The sequence below is a fragment of the Salvelinus alpinus genome, chromosome 30, assembly GCF_045679555.1.
Source record: "Salvelinus alpinus chromosome 30, SLU_Salpinus.1, whole genome shotgun sequence".
Lineage (NCBI taxonomy): Eukaryota > Metazoa > Chordata > Actinopteri > Salmoniformes > Salmonidae > Salvelinus > Salvelinus alpinus.
In genome coordinates, this window is record NC_092115.1 from 14,380,625 (window position 1) to 14,396,131 (window position 15,507).

General features: G+C 44.0%; 1 protein-coding gene across 3 annotated transcripts in view; it reads left to right on the top strand.

Annotated features, from left to right (window-relative positions):
* pkn2a (protein kinase N2a) overlaps positions 1-15,507 on the top strand; it is a 34,366-nt gene that overhangs the window by 12,691 nt on the left and 6,168 nt on the right. For 2 of the 3 annotated variants that reach the window (XR_011671916.1, XM_071376998.1), the window contains exons 2-19: positions 82-382; positions 3,667-3,821; positions 5,155-5,284; positions 5,560-5,705; positions 6,128-6,341; positions 6,636-6,821; positions 7,264-7,373; positions 7,677-7,820; positions 8,031-8,106; positions 8,474-8,615; positions 8,771-8,909; positions 9,189-9,331; positions 9,847-9,922; positions 10,652-10,743; positions 11,771-11,947; positions 12,814-12,876; positions 12,969-13,045; positions 14,812-14,954. Coding sequence is in view for 2 of the 3 variants with exons in the window: in XM_071376998.1 (XP_071233099.1) it covers positions 82-382; positions 3,667-3,821; positions 5,155-5,284; positions 5,560-5,705; positions 6,128-6,341; positions 6,636-6,821; positions 7,264-7,373; positions 7,677-7,820; positions 8,031-8,106; positions 8,474-8,615; positions 8,771-8,909; positions 9,189-9,331; positions 9,847-9,922; positions 10,652-10,743; positions 11,771-11,947; positions 12,814-12,876; positions 12,969-13,045; positions 14,812-14,954 (2,514 nt within the window). In the remaining variant the exon portion in view is untranslated. Of the gene's footprint in view, positions 1-81; positions 383-3,666; positions 3,822-3,847; positions 4,008-5,154; positions 5,285-5,559; positions 5,706-6,127; positions 6,342-6,635; positions 6,822-7,263; positions 7,374-7,676; positions 7,821-8,030; positions 8,107-8,473; positions 8,616-8,770; positions 8,910-9,188; positions 9,332-9,846; positions 9,923-10,651; positions 10,744-11,770; positions 11,948-12,813; positions 12,877-12,968; positions 13,046-14,811; positions 14,955-15,507 lie in introns of those variants that run through there. The other variant, XM_071376999.1, reaches the window with a different exon arrangement.

Genomic DNA, 15,507 nt, shown 5'->3' on the forward strand with positions numbered 1-15,507 from the left:
CAAGATTTTATTTTAGTTGGGGACAGCCCTACATTTCCTTATGAATCCTAACCCCCACCTATTTTCTCTGTTGTCCTCCAGGGCGACGCCAGGGGCCAGCTGGTGTCGGAGCGGCTGGGCCTGGGCCACAACCTGGACCTGTCGGACACCATGGTGCAGCAGAAGTTGGACGAGATCAAGGAGCAGATCCGCCGCGAGATCCGCAAAGAGCTGAAGATCAAGGAGGGTGCGGAGAACCTGCGCAAGGTCACCACGGACAAGAAGAGCCTGGCCTATGTGGACAACATGCTGAAGAAGTCTAACAAGAAGGTGGAGGAGCTCCACCAGGAGCTCCAGGAGCTCAACGCCCACATTGTGGTCAAGGACCCCGACGACCTACTAGGTATGGCTATTTTTCACGGGGAGTGGGAGTAAATAGGGTTACCAAACTCTTAAAACTTTCCACAGGTTTTTCAGAAATCCCTGGTTGGAGGATTCACTCGCTGCTTATTCCCTCCGGAATCCTTCAACAGGGATTTTTGAAAAACCTGGAAACTTCAGGGGGTGTAGCCTATGTGAAACCTTTCTTTTGATATGAGGTGTATGTACTGAATGCTTTCTCTCTGTTCTGTTTCACATAGGCTAAACGGAATTTAGTGCAGTACTATGCTCTCTTTAGGTGTGGTATTTCTTGGTACAAGGACACTCAATACATGATACAGCACATAATACACAAATAGGACCCACACACAATGAATGCCCTCTATTTTGGTGACTCATCTTCTAGGAGCTGACACTGGCATATTCCTTATTGTTTTACAATAGGGCTCCTTTTAGTTATTTTCGAGGCTGTTGGAACCTGCTACCATGAATTTGTGAACAACAATGGATTTTTAGCACGTTACTGTAAATGTTTCAGTGGATGTGCAGGGAATAGTTGATCTTATTAATAGTGGGTGGAGAGAGAAGGACTGGGTTTGTCTGTCTGCTGCTATGGCATTTCTTACTCCCTAGTTGTAGACATTGGAAATGGGGGCCGCCTTTCTGTATGTAATGGAAGTCATAAAGATTTTTAACGGGATCTTAAAGCACTTACAAATTTGTAACATATTGTACGAATTAGAGCATTTTTCAGGACAAAACATAGCATACAAAATGGATGACGTTGTTCATAATTGTGCACAATTTTCGGGGACCCATTTTGTTTCGTGAGAGCAACATTTAAAAACTACTGGCTGAAATTATACAAAACCTTTTTATAACGTATCTTTAAGTGGGAACAAATTTAGCCTGACTCATTGAACCCTTATCTGACGAGAAAGGTGTTTTGTTCAGGGATGCATTGCCAGTGTTATGTCGCGGAACTGGGAACTGACCTCAGGCCAAGTTTTAGAGCAACGGGGGGAGGGTTCTGTCCTCCACAACTGATGTCAGATCACCTTCCCCTTTTTTCACACCCAACAATATGACAAAACACTAAACAAGTCTTAGGTCAGTTCTTAAATGACGATGTAACTACGTTCTACCCTGTCGGTGGCTGACCTGGGATCAGACGTTGGGCTGGTTTCCCTGTCAGCGCTCCAGGAGTGACATCACCCTGCTTGATATTCATTTACTTTTTTTGTTGTAATTTTAGCAGACGCTCTTATCCAGAGCGACTTACAATAGGGAGTGCATACATGTTGGTACTTTTTCGTACTGGTCCCCCGTGGGAAACAAACCCACAACCCTGCCGTTGTAAGCACCATGCTCTACCAGCTGAGCCACATGGGACCATATTCAATAGCTCAGCACTTGTCGGCTGGCCCAGCGTGAGCTCTGTGGAGGAGGGGGCCCTTGACTGGTCCTGACCCCGACCAAACCCCTCTCTTCTGGAGGGAAACCCTGGGTCACAGACACACACACACGGATAGACACACACGGATACATACGCACACACGCACACACTGATAATTGAATGTCAGTTAGGACTGCAATACAGTCCGCACACAGACAACATAGCTGAGTATCCAACGTTTATATTTGCATCTGCTTACACTCAGTCTGAGCTTGAACACATATTAAACATATTGTCGGAGGAATATACCCATAATCATTCTCGTTAGTGCTAATTTAGCAGACAACTTTATGACTCTGGTGCTGCCTAGCAACCTGACGTTCTCCTTCATATGCATTGCCAGGCTATTGGCTGATTAAATTAATTATTACACTCTGTTAGAATGAAATAGCGACCTCCTGAGGCGTCTCCAGAGACGCCAATGTTTAACAGGATGTGCTTCTCATGCTAAAGCGGTGTGTGTGATATTTGAATGCTAACTGTGGTTAGCGCTGTTGACTGGGTATAGGCCTAGAGCTATTAGCAGTAGGGATATGTTGGTCAGCTGTGGAGCCATTTCAGCACAGGAAGTTGGTGGCACCTTAATTGGGGAAGATGGGCTCGTGGTAATGGCTGGAGCGGAATATTGGACCTCTTATTTCTGTTCTAATTGAACTGTAAATTGAAATGAAATCTAACCCTCAAAATGAGTACAGTTTACCTCAAACTGTCACCAAGATGACGGTAAGAGACAGTAGAAGTCAGTCAGGCAGGTTTTTGCCCACCTGTGTGTGAAGAAGCGAGCATTTGCTCAGCACTCGTCTCGGGGTGCAGCGGTGAGGGGTTCTTCTGCCCAGGCATGAAAACCAGTGAGCTCATCCCTCAGCACCGCAGCTTGACTGAAATGATAGAGGACACTTTTGTTTTTGGAGGGAAGGGAGGAGAATATGTGAGGTGTGCACAGCACCAGACCCAACAGCCCCTGGGGCAGGACAAGAGCACAGAGTACCTGGGTGGCAAAACTGTAGCGAAGCGCTTTGCAACGGAAGATGAACTTGAGCGTTTCTTATTGGAAACCTTCAGGTAGTCCCTCCGTGTTTGTCCATTTTCTAATGTTTTGTTCCTAATGAACACAACCCCGGCTTTTAGCAACAAGGGCCTGTCAGTCATACCATATATTTGCATGTACAGTAACTTCACATCTTGTCTTGAGCAAGTTTGTGCTTGTTTTTCTCCAGAGACCGCTACAGGGTTCCCCTAACTTCTCTGCTGTTTGGAACAGAAATCCCAACTCTTCAGGGAATTTTAGTAAAGAATCTAAGTGTACATACAATAATTCCCCGTCATCAGTAGTTTTCATACCAGCAGACAGGGATGGAAATTACTTTTCAGACCGGGCTGGTAGAAAATGTGCCCAACTAGCCTGCGGGATAGTGACATTTAGTATTTTGAAATATTGCATGGAACAGATATTCGACCTGGGCTAGTAAAGATTTCAGTCTGATTACCCGGCTGGCCAGTGTCCAAAATCCTTCAATTCCATCCCTGCCAACAGGCTTTCTGTTTTTACACAAATTGCTTTGTTGTAGATGGTAAACAACAACCTGGTGAATATGGCTGCATTGAACAAGATAAGAAATGCATTATTGCCAACTCTAAGACCTTCCATACAAGCCTTTGAATGTTGTAGCTAAGCATTTCGCTACACTCGCATTAACATCTGCTAACCATGTGTATGTGACAAATAAAATTTGATTTGATTTTGATTTGATTTAATGAACATGCAAACTTTATTGTTTTGTAAACGCTTTAATGGGTTTTAATATCCAAGCTTCATATCTTCCCTTCTGATCTTCTACCTTTGTTTCTAGAGTGCCCTTTGACCCCGGACACCCCAGCTAGCGAGGCAAGGATGTGCACCAGCAACAGCCGCTTGGCCGCCCTGAAGAAGCAGAACGACATTGAGCTGAAGGTCAAACAGGGGGCAGAGAACATGATCCAGATGTACTCAAACGGCTCTTCCAAGGTATGCCCACTGACCTCTGACCTCTTGCCCTTCACAAACAGTTATTTTCAGTTTGTGACCTCTGGGTCATGTTCATTAGGGCACTTAACTCTACAGAAAACGAAAATGAGCGTGTCCTATTGGTTAATTCCAGGTAGTCCCTCCTTGCAGTCTCTTGTCCACTTGATCCTTCTTGGAAATGAGCAGGTAGGGTTTTTCCAGTGCCACAGTATGATGCAACACATATCTGTATTTTGAAAGTTCTATATTTTGAAAACTTGATTGCTGACATGCAAAACATTTTTGGACTGTATCAACAGTGGACTAATGGAGCAAATACCAAATTATAGTTTAAGTGGTATTTTCTTTTTAAGAGACCACAAAATCCATTATTCAAAATGTTGAGCTCGGTTAGCACCATTATAAATATGGTGTATGGTAGGACTAACCTACAAGATAGTGTCCCTGGCAGTGACACCAGACATGGTATTAACAGAACTAGCTAGTACTCCCTGTGCAGAATCATGTTAAGTAATCCCAGCCGTATTAACAGAGCATTATCAGGCCGTATTTAGCTCTGCACTGGTTGCTAAGGTGTAGAATGCTGATGAATTCAGCTAAAATCATACAGCACTAATACAGTAGGGATATTAACGCTAAAGTGTGGAATGTTAGCAACCTCAGTGCTAACTACTAACCACAGCATTTTATGCAAGATGTGGCGTATTAGCTTCGTTCTATTTGCGAAGGTGCCCTTTGCTAAAATCAGCCATAGCTGACTCTGAGCACTGTATAATATCAAGGTGTGGAATGTTGGCAACCCCTGGTCAGTGCTCCCCTGCTGGAGTGCCTGGAGAAAGTGGCACCATCCTGTGGGAAATGGCATGGTCTGATGATGTCAGCCAGGAAATGCCTGTCAGACTGGAAGCCTTTCCTGCCCTCTACGCCGGCACGGAATAGCATAGCGCGCTCCTCCACCAAAGGAATTCTGGGTGGAGTCGACTAGTTTACTCCACGGGCCAGTGTGTGCGTCAACTCGAGGGTCACCGATAACACAACAACACAATGACATTCTACTTTCGCCTGCGGTGAATAACTTTTTCCATGCGTTCATTGAAAACTTTTGCTCCACTTAAGGTCATGATTTGACGAGACCGTGTTCCGATTGGGTAACCCACGCACACACACATTCTGTCTGAAGTATGATGTGGAATTTGGGTCAGTTGTTTTGGGTTATTTTACTCATGAAGAAATTATGTTGATCAATATCACACAGTCCAGTGAGTTACTTTCTGTTATAGACGTCTCTGTGTACCTGTTGGTGATGGTGTGAGTGTCTTTATTTTCTGCCCAGGACCGGAAATTGCTAGCGACTGCTCAACAGATGCTCCAGGACAGCAAGACAAAGATTGAGTTCATCAGGATGCAGATCCTCAAGGGCAGCCAGGCCAGCGAGTTGAGCTTCGATAACAACGACGTCATGGGTGAGACGAACACACCTGCCTGTGACTCATTCTGGCCGTGGCTTCCTGTCCTGTGTTATCCCCTTTGACACATGGATACACAAGCGCGGATACACAAGCGCGCGCACACACACACACACAGTGGATTCACTACATGGAATCACTGATCTAAAGATTACCTTCAATCCTAAATATTTATTCACTGTGTGATCCAGATGAGTGATTCTGCACCTCTTGCTCAAACTGATCCCCTGAAATCCCCTGATAGTCTCTCTAACAAGCTCCTCTTCCTCCAGCCAAGCCCATCATCAGCCCGCTGGACCTGCGGGTAGAGGAGCTGTGTCACCACGCCAGGATAGAGTCAGCTGTGGCCGAGGGCGCCAAGAACGTAATGAAGCTCCTGGGCTCTGGCAAAGTCACGGAGAAGAGGGCACACTCAGAGGTACAGACCACAGCCATAGTTGAGTAGGAGTGCTGATTTAGGATCAGGTCCCTTAGTCTATATAATTATGATCTAAAAGGCTAAACTGATCCTAGGTCAGCACTCCTACCCTGGCCCCAAAATGTTGTATGTTTTCGAAAGCTATTCCTAAACCCTTAGTCCAAGTCACTGCTCAACAAATGTATGCCCAAAATGGGAGCAAACGCTTTCAAAATGTCTGGGCGTGCCTGTTGGACAAACTATACAAAATACCCTTTCTGTTTATGAACTTGTTTTTCCTGGACCACATTCTGTAGAAACCAGTATGAGAGCAAACACATTTTGAAATTAAAAACAAACAAAATTGTACATTGAGTTTTCACCCATTTATTGCCAACTGAAGATGCCCCTGTTTTGACCCTTGACCTTGCTGTTCTCCCCAGGCCCAGGCCCGCTTCAACGAGTCCAGTCAAAAGCTGGACCTGCTCAAGTATTCCCTGGAGCAGAGGCTGAGTGAGCTGCCCAAGAACCACCCTCGCAGCAGCAACATCGTGGAGGAGCTGTCCCTCATGTCCTCGCCCGCCCTCAGCCCGCGGTCCAGCATCATCTCTAACCAGAACCAATACAGCACCGTGGCCAAGCCCGCCGCACTCACAGGTAAAAGGCCTTATATCCCACAGCAGTGGTCATCAGTTGCATGCGGTTAACCTCAATGTAGAGCTGAATCTTAACTTGAGATATGCGCCTGTTAATCTTGTCAATGGAAGATTTGTGCGAAAACTTGACTTACAAAGATCTCAAGTTCTAGCCTTTTATGTACTGGCATTTTGGGATTTCAGTCTTTAAAGTATGCAGTTACCAATATATCATGACAGTAGTGCTGTAGTACTGTGCTTAGCCAGGGCTCATAAAATCTATCACTTTATGATAAAAATCTCTCGTCTCCCACAGGCACGTTAGATGTCAGGCTGATGGGCTGCCAGGACCTGCTGGAGAACGTTCCGGGTCGTTCCAAAGTCGGTTCCGTGCTGCTGCCTGGCTGGAGCCCCAGCGAGACGCGCTCCTCCTTCATGAGCCGGGGGAATCGCAACCGAGGCGCCAGCGCACGGAACCTCTCCAAGAGTGAAGACCTCTCCAGTGAGTCTCCTAACACCAACAGTCTCTCCTACTTGCCCTCCATCAAACTTAATCAAACTTAATCCATTGATAGCTTTTTTGTCACCGTCAGAAAACCAGGAATTTACGATGTACAATATTTATACATAGTTGTCTGAAATAGCACCCTATTCCCTATATAGAGCCCATTTCAGACACCACCATATACACACTTTACAAAAGCACATTGGAGAAACCTGAAACCTGTCAAGTGACATTACCGCTGCCATCATCCCCTCCGCTTGAGAGCATGAGTTGTAGCAGAACTATAAATATACAGAAACCACAGCACTCTATATGTAATGTATCCTAAAGGAAGATCACCGTGTTCATTTAAATGTAATGTCATTTGAACAATACATGTATGAACTATAATATGTACATTTTTGGCAGGAAATGGTATTAAATCTTTGTTACTCTCCAGATGAAATCAGTGCTGTGCTGAAGCTGGACAATACAGTGGTGGGACAGACCAACTGGAGACCTGTCAGTAACCAGTCCTGGGATCAGAAGTTTACACTGGAGCTGGACAGGGTACCACACACACACACACACACACACACACACACACACACACACACACACACACACACACAGTTAACTTATAAGCATATTGCAAACCTCATTATCTGGCAGCCAGTTTAATTTTGGTATTTTCTACAACAGTATTTGTTATGAGGAGAAGACTAGTGGATTCCTCAGTTCACTAGACGCTAGTTAAATAATCTCCTCCTAGTAATTCACATCGTTTCAAATGAAATCACAATGCACCACGAAAATGTTGACTTTGCTTGTGTGTTTGTGCGCTTGACCTTGTGTGCATTGTTTTACCTGCAGTCTCGTGAGCTGGAGATCTCGGTGTACTGGAGAGACTGGCGCTCGCTGTGTGCTGTCAAGTTCCTGCGACTGGAGGACTTCCTGGACAACCAGCGTCACGGCATGTGTCTCTACCTGGAACCTCAGGGAACCCTGTTTGCAGAGGTATCCCACATTGACACTACACCAGGGTTGTGTTCATTAACCTGGACCTGTCCAATAAGAAACGCTCATTTTAGTTTTTGGTGCTAGCGGTTTTAAATGTTTTCCGTGTTTGCCCTAATGAACACCACCCAGTTATCAATACCTTCCTATGATGAAGCCTGTTTGCTTGGTGTCCTGTATGTCTCCTCCAAACTATGGATTTTTGTTCAGGTCACATTTTTCACCCCTGTCATTGAGCGGCGACCCAAACTGCAGAGACAAAAAAAGATCTTCTCAAAGCAGCAAGGTAACTCGTCATTTTCTGAGAACACAAAAATAGGGCCCAAAGCAGAATAAAATTGACTTCATACTCAACAGGAGGTCCACAGAAAAAAACTGGTTTTAATGGAAAATATTAATTACATCTAAATTTGTCTGAGAAATCACATAGTTGCTTTGGTTTTCAGGACACTATTTGTCCTCTTTGGATGGCTTAATTCAGTCTCTTACACTAAATATCGGTAGTCAAATAATGGTGAGGTGATGATTTCCACGGTCACCCCCGGTCATAGGGTCTGTAGGGGTGTTGTGAGGACTAGTGTTCCCCGTCTGGCTTTGTGACCGCTGTTAAGGAGGTTAGTGGTGTCACTGACCTATCCTGTGTCCCTCCTCAGGGAAGACGTTCCTGCGTGCTCCTCAGATGAACATCAACATTGCCACCTGGGGCCGCCTGGTCAGAAGGGCCTTACCCACAGTCAGCCCACAGGTGGCTGAGACCGGGACCAGCAGTCTGCCAGGATCTCCAACACCCACCAGGTGTGTGTGTGTATATATATATATATATATAACAGGCATAAATTCACACTGGTGTTTGTATGCACACGCACACTGTCACAAATGCCAGAGACTTTCGTAACATCTTCACACAGTCTGTAGACTCTCTCATTAAGATGTGGCACCTTTCCTTCCAGTCCCATCAGTGAACCGTTGGTGACCAAGCTGGACTTTGACAAAGAGCCCACCCTGGGACCCAAGCACTACCCTGTACCCGCTGGAATCAGAGAACCACTGGCACAGGACAACAAACTGCCCGACAAGGAGGAAGTACAGGTACGGATATGGGGTTACCATTGAGATGCCTGATAGAGGAAGTAGTGCACATGTGGTCATATATGATAATGGTTATGATAGTGGGAATGGTCATCCCAGTTCAAAAACATTAAACAACGGAAACCTGGGTCTTGCTCAATGAAAACGTTTTGAAGCTGGGCTGTACTGCCTGAATCCGAACATTCACTTTTTCCGTTGCAAAACATTTTGTTACAGTGTGCCACACTGAACATAACCACGCTGCCCCATCCTCCTAAAAAGTGTGTTATGCTGTTGCAGGACGCCCTGGCATCGTTTGATTTCCTGAACAAGAGGAACAGCATAGCTGTGAAGTCGTCAGACCTAGACAGACTAGACAAGGTTGCAGAGCAGGAGATCCAGCCTCCAGGCCTGGAGCTCACAGCCATACAGAAGGAGATAAGGTAGAGCTCACTGGCGACTACATTGCAGTTGAACTGCGCAGAATCACTGATTTACAGATCCTAAATAATTACTCATTATGTAATCAAGAGCAGCGATTCTTTGACTCTCAAATAGGGTGAATATCTGTCACTCAAATATTGTTTTAACTGTTTGAGGACATTTTTGGAAGAAACTGATGCATTCATGATGTACTTTTAATAGGTGTTTGTTTTTGTTTGATTGGTTATAATTTATTGGGGGCAGTGTATTGTTCCCAACTTCCATAAGGAAGTGCATGTTTTTACCTCTTAATTGATTGGTTTTATTTTCTTATTGAAAGCAATAAAATGTGTTACATTTTAGTCATTTAGCAGATGCTCTTATCCAGAGCGACTTACAGTAGTGGTCCTCTGTGGGAATCAAACCCACAACCCTGGTGTTGCAAGCACCTTGCTCTACCAACTGAGCCACACAGGACACCATTAGTTTGTCTGTATTTTTCTATTGAATATATGATATCTACCTCCATTTCCAGGGAAGAAGAACAATTTCAGTTTAGTCTCAGAGACTTTAAATGTGTTGCAGTCCTTGGTCGTGGTCATTTCGGAAAGGTACGTGGCACACACCCAACCCATTTCTCGATCCCAGGGCTCTCCAACCCTGTTCCTGGCAAGTTACCCTTCTGTAGGTTTTCGCTCCAACCCTGTTCCAGGAGATCTACCCTTCTGTAGGTTTTCACTCCAACCCCCGTTGTAACTTCTGATTCATCTTATCAACCAGCTTATTATTAGAATCAGGTGTGTAAGATTAGGGTTGGAGTGAAAACCTACAGGAGGGTAGCGCTCCTGGAACAGGGTTGGAGTGAACCTACAGGAGGGTAGCTCTCCAGGCACAGGGTTGGAGAGCCCTGCTCTTCTCTCTTTCTCAGCCCTTCTAGAGTAGTCTCACTTTTTTCCCCATCCCTAGCAAACACAGCTGATTTTAAACTAATTGCGTTCTAAACTGAAGATCATGATTAGTTGATTATTGGAGTCATTCAAAACCTGGAGGACTGGAGTTACCCGTCCCTGTTCTAGAGGTCAGGACCCTCCCTAGGTGCATGTTTTGTTTTCCCTTAGCACTACACAGCTGATTTAAAATAACCAACTCATCATCAATCTTTGATTAGTTTAATCAGCTGTGTAGTGCAAAAACAAAAACGTGCACTCGGGGGGGTGCGGTGGCATGTGCACACGCCCAGGACTGAGTTTGGGAAACCTTGCTCAAGAGAAATGTGCTCTTACTGAAAATCTCAACCCAGCCTTCCTAAAATGCCTTCTCTCTTCCCTCATTCCACACAGGTATTGTTGGCCGAGTATAAAAGCACAGGAGAGATGTTTGCCATCAAAGCCCTGAAGAAAGGAGACATTGTGGCTCGTGACGAGGTGGACAGGTAAGGGGCTCAACCAAGGGGCTCAACCTGTGCACTTCAACCAAGTAGGCCAGATACTGATGTCTTTTGAATTGTTTGTTTGATGAGCTGAACAGTATACCTTTGTTTAGCCGTGTAATTCAGTTCAGAGTTGACTACGAGCAAAAAGAAAGTACATTGATATGGGCGCAATATGTAGCTTTGTACGCAAACTGACCAAATTCACAAAGAAAGGTGAGCTATAGACTTTTCATTCTCATGGAAAGCAAGCCTGGTAAGCGGTAGGTCCGTTTTCTGTCCTTTTAGTTTCATATTTTTTGCGTCTTTTTACTTTCGGTTTTGTACACCAGATATTTTTGGTTATTGAAGACATTTCACAGGGGTTTAGGTGGTACAATGATTCTCTAAAACAGGTCTCTCCAGCCCTGTACCCAGGGTGCTACCATCCTGTAGGTTTTCAATCCAGCCCTGTACCCAGAGAGCTACCCTCCTGTAGGTTTTCAATCCAGCCCTGTACCCAGAGAGCTACCCCCCTGTAGGTTTTCAATCCAGCCCTGTACCCAGAGAGCTACCCTCCTGTAGTTATTCAATCCAGCCCTGTACCCAGAGAGCTACCCTCCTGTAGTTTTTCAATCCATTGATTGAAAACCTACAGGACGGTAGCTCTCCAGGAACAGGTTTGGATTGAAAACCTACAGGACGGTAGTTCTCCAGGAACAGGGTTGGATTGAACCTACAGGATGGTAGCTCTCCAGCAACAGGGTTTTAGAGCCCTGCTCTACACTATACATTGGTTGTTTTGTCAAATAAACTGAAATTAGGTGAATATGTTCGTTTTTTTGCAACCAGACACTGGCAGAGCGATTTCTACATATTAATCCTTTAACAGCTGATGCTGGAAAAGATATTAGCTCAGCTCAGACAAGTTTGGTCTGATTTCCTTTCATTTCAGGAATTGATTTACACATGGATTTTAAGTAGCATTAAATAGATTTTCTTGCCCAGGCATCAGTGGCTTACATCTTTGTCTCTCGGTCTCCCCCCCCAGTCTGATGTGTGAGAAGCGTATTTTTGAGACGGTGAACAGCGTGCGCCACCCGTTCCTGGTCAACCTCTTTGCCTGCTTCCAAACGCAGGAGCACGTGTGCTTCGTCATGGAGTACGCTGCCGGAGGAGACCTGATGATGCACATCCACTCTGACGTCTTCTCCGAGCCCAGGGCCATGTGAGTGACACCATTTATTTTTTATTTTTACATGCTTTAAAGCTGAAATCAATAACAAAGCCTCTCCCGCCCCTGTTTTGCTAAAAAAGCTATGGGAAATGTGAAATGTAATCACTCTCAAATTCATAGACCTATGCAAGGACTGACCATCCATTATATAAAAATTATAGTTTTAACCATGTTGAGGTTTTATAATGTTTGTTTTACATTTACTTTCTTTACAAACTTTGGAGTAAAACAGTCTTATATTTTGGGTTCTGATGGGGTATTACAGTTTAACTAAGTTCGAGGCATTTATATGTTATATTCTTCCAGAATCAATCAGTACATATCATTAAATTATAAGTCCAAAAATGGATGTAGCAACTGCAGATTTCCCCTTTTTGTAAAAGCTAAAATCCTTAATAATGAAACTGCCACGTCTGTTTGTGATATTACAACAACAGAAGTTACTGCAAACCACAGTTGTTTTTCCCCCCTCTGACATCATTGCACATGTGATAGAACAGCAGCATATGTACTGCCATTTTTCTTTTACTGCGACGCTCCCCAGCTCTGCTTTGTCAACAAAACAAACACCCTAATGGCCATGGGGCAGATAGTGGGGCGGTTTCCCCTACTGTGAATTTCATCTTTATGGTATTTTTGTCTAGTAGTAATATGAAGGTTCACGTCCTTTGTGAGCACCAAAGCTTTTGTTTCTGTGCCAAGATTATTTTCTGGTGCAATTTGCTTTGAAATAGTATCTTAAGTGCTCACCTCTATATCCACTGTCTTGTTTTCAGTGGTACGCTAAATCATAAAGTGGATTCTCTTCAAATTTTCTCTGATTTCTTGCTGAAATCCACTTTTTTTTTCTCTTGTAGATTTTATGCAGCTTGTGTCGTATTGGGATTACAGTTTTTACACGAACATAAGATTGTGTACAGGTAGGAATAATTCCATTCACTAGGTGAAATTATACTCTTGTAGTATATTGATACTGATTCTCATGATTTATTTATTTTTGTTTTACTTTCAGAGATCTGAAGCTTGACAATCTGCTCTTGGACACTGAGGGCTATGTAAAAATAGCTGACTTTGGCCTTTGCAAAGAGGGTAAATAGGACAAAAACCACACAACCTCAACTTAATGCCATCTCTCACTGTTCCAACACCATTGAATGTAAAATAAATGTATAATAACTCTATATAAGGTCTACAGTGCATTCGGAAAGTATTCAGACCCCTTGACTTTATCCACATTTTGTTACGTTACAGCCTTATTTTTAAATGGATTAAATAAACAAATGTCCTCATCAATCTAAGCACAATACCGTCATAATGACAAAGCAAAAACAGGTTTTTATAAAATGTAACAAATTTATTTAAAAATTAACAAGATATTTTATTTACATATGTAAACGGACCCTTTGCTATGAGACTCGAAATTGAGCTCCGGTGCATTCTGTTTCCATTGGTCATCCTCGAGCTCTTTCTACAATTTGATTTGGAGTCTACCTGAGGTAAATTCAATTGATTGGACATGATTTGGAAATGCACACACCTGTCTAGATAAGGTCCCACAGTTGACAGTGCATGTCAGAGCATAAACCAAGCAATTAGGTCAAAGGAATTGTCCGCAGAGCTCCGAGACAGAATTGTGTCGCACCGATCTGGGGAAGGGTACCAAAACATTTCTGCAGCAAGAACACAGTGGCCTCCATCATTCTTAAATCGAAGAAGTTTGGAACCACCAACCACCACTTCCTAGAGATGAGCGCCTGGCCAAACTGAGTAATCGGGGGAGAAGGGCCTTGGTCAAGAAAGTGACCAAGAACCCGATGTTCATCTCACAGAGCTCCAGAGTTCCTCTGTGGAGATGGGAGAACCTTCCAGAAGGACAACTATCTCTGCAGCACTCCACCAATCAGGCCTTTATGGTAGAGTGGCCAGATGGAAGCCACTCCTCAGTAAACGGCACATGACAGCCCGCTTGGAATTTGCCAAAAGGCACCTAAAGGACTCTCAGACCATGACAAACAAGATTCTCTGGTCTGATAAAACCAAGATTAAACTCTTTGGCCTGAATGCCAAGTGTCACATCTGGAGGAAACCTGGCGCCATCCCTACGGTGAATCATGGTGGTGGCAGCATCATGCTGTGGGTATGTTTTAAAGCGGCAGGGAGACTAGTCAGGAAAGATGATCGGAGCAAAGTACAGAGAGATCCTTGATGAAAACCTGCTCCAGAGCACTCAGGATCTCTGACTAAGGCTCACCTTCCAACAGGACAATGATCCTTAGCACACAGCCAAGACAACGCAGTTGTGGCTTTTTTGACATGTTTTTGAATGTCCTTGAGTGGCCCAGCCAGAGCAAGGACTTACACCCGATCTAACATCTCTGGAGAGACCTGAAAATAGCTGTGCAGCGATGCTCCCCATCCAACCTGACAGAGCTTGAGAGGATCTGCAGAGAAGAAAGGGAGAAACTCCCCAAATACAGGTGTGCCAACATGAAGCATCATACCCAAGAAGACTCGAGGTTGTAATCGCTGCCAAAGGTGCTTCAACAAAGTACTGATTTGAAGGGTCTGAATACTTATAGAAATGTGATATTTCAGTTTTTTATGTTACAATTTTTTTTTACTTTGTTGCTTTGCCATTATGGGGTATTATGTGTAGATTGAGGGTAGGAAACTATTTAATCCATTTCAGAAAAAGGCTGTAACGTAACAAAATGTGGAAAAAGTCAAGGGGTCTGAATACTTTCTGAATGCACTGTATGTATGCTGATCTGAAACTTATATGGGTGTCAGATTTCCATGTCTGGGTGGACCGTAAAGTCTCCATACATGTATCATGGTTCTGTGTATTCTGGCAGGAATGGGGTTCAGGGACCGCACCAGCACGTTTTGTGGTACTCCTGAGTTCCTGGCCCCAGAGGTTCTGACGGAGACGTCGTACACGCGTGCTGTGGACTGGTGGGGTCTGGGGGTCCTCGTCTTTGAGATGCTGGTTGGAGAGGTTAGTGGTTCTCACCTGTCATATGGATGCATACCTACTCAATACTATGGCTCTTAAAGCTGGCCAATATTTGATCAACTCTAAAATATATATATATACAGTACCAGTCAAAAGTTTTAGAACACCTACTCAATCCTGGGTTTTTCTTTTATTTTTACTATTTTCTACATTGTAGAATAATAGTGAAGACATCAAAACTATGAAATAACACATGGAATATTTTAGATTCTTCAAAGTAGCCACCCTTTGCCTTGATGACAGCTTTGCACACTCTTGACGTTCTCTCAACCAACATCATGAGGTAGTCACCTGGAATGCATTTCAATTAACATGTGTGCCTTGTTAAAGTTCATTTGTGGAATTTCTTTCCTTAATGCGTTTGAGCCAGTCAGTTGTGTTGTGACAAGGTAGGAGTGGTATACAGATGATAGCCCTATTTAGTAAAATACCAAGTCCATGCTATGGCAAGAACAGCTCAAATAAACAAAGAGAAAAGATAGTCAGTCCATCATTACTTTAAGACATGAAGGTCAGTCAATCGCAAAAACCATCA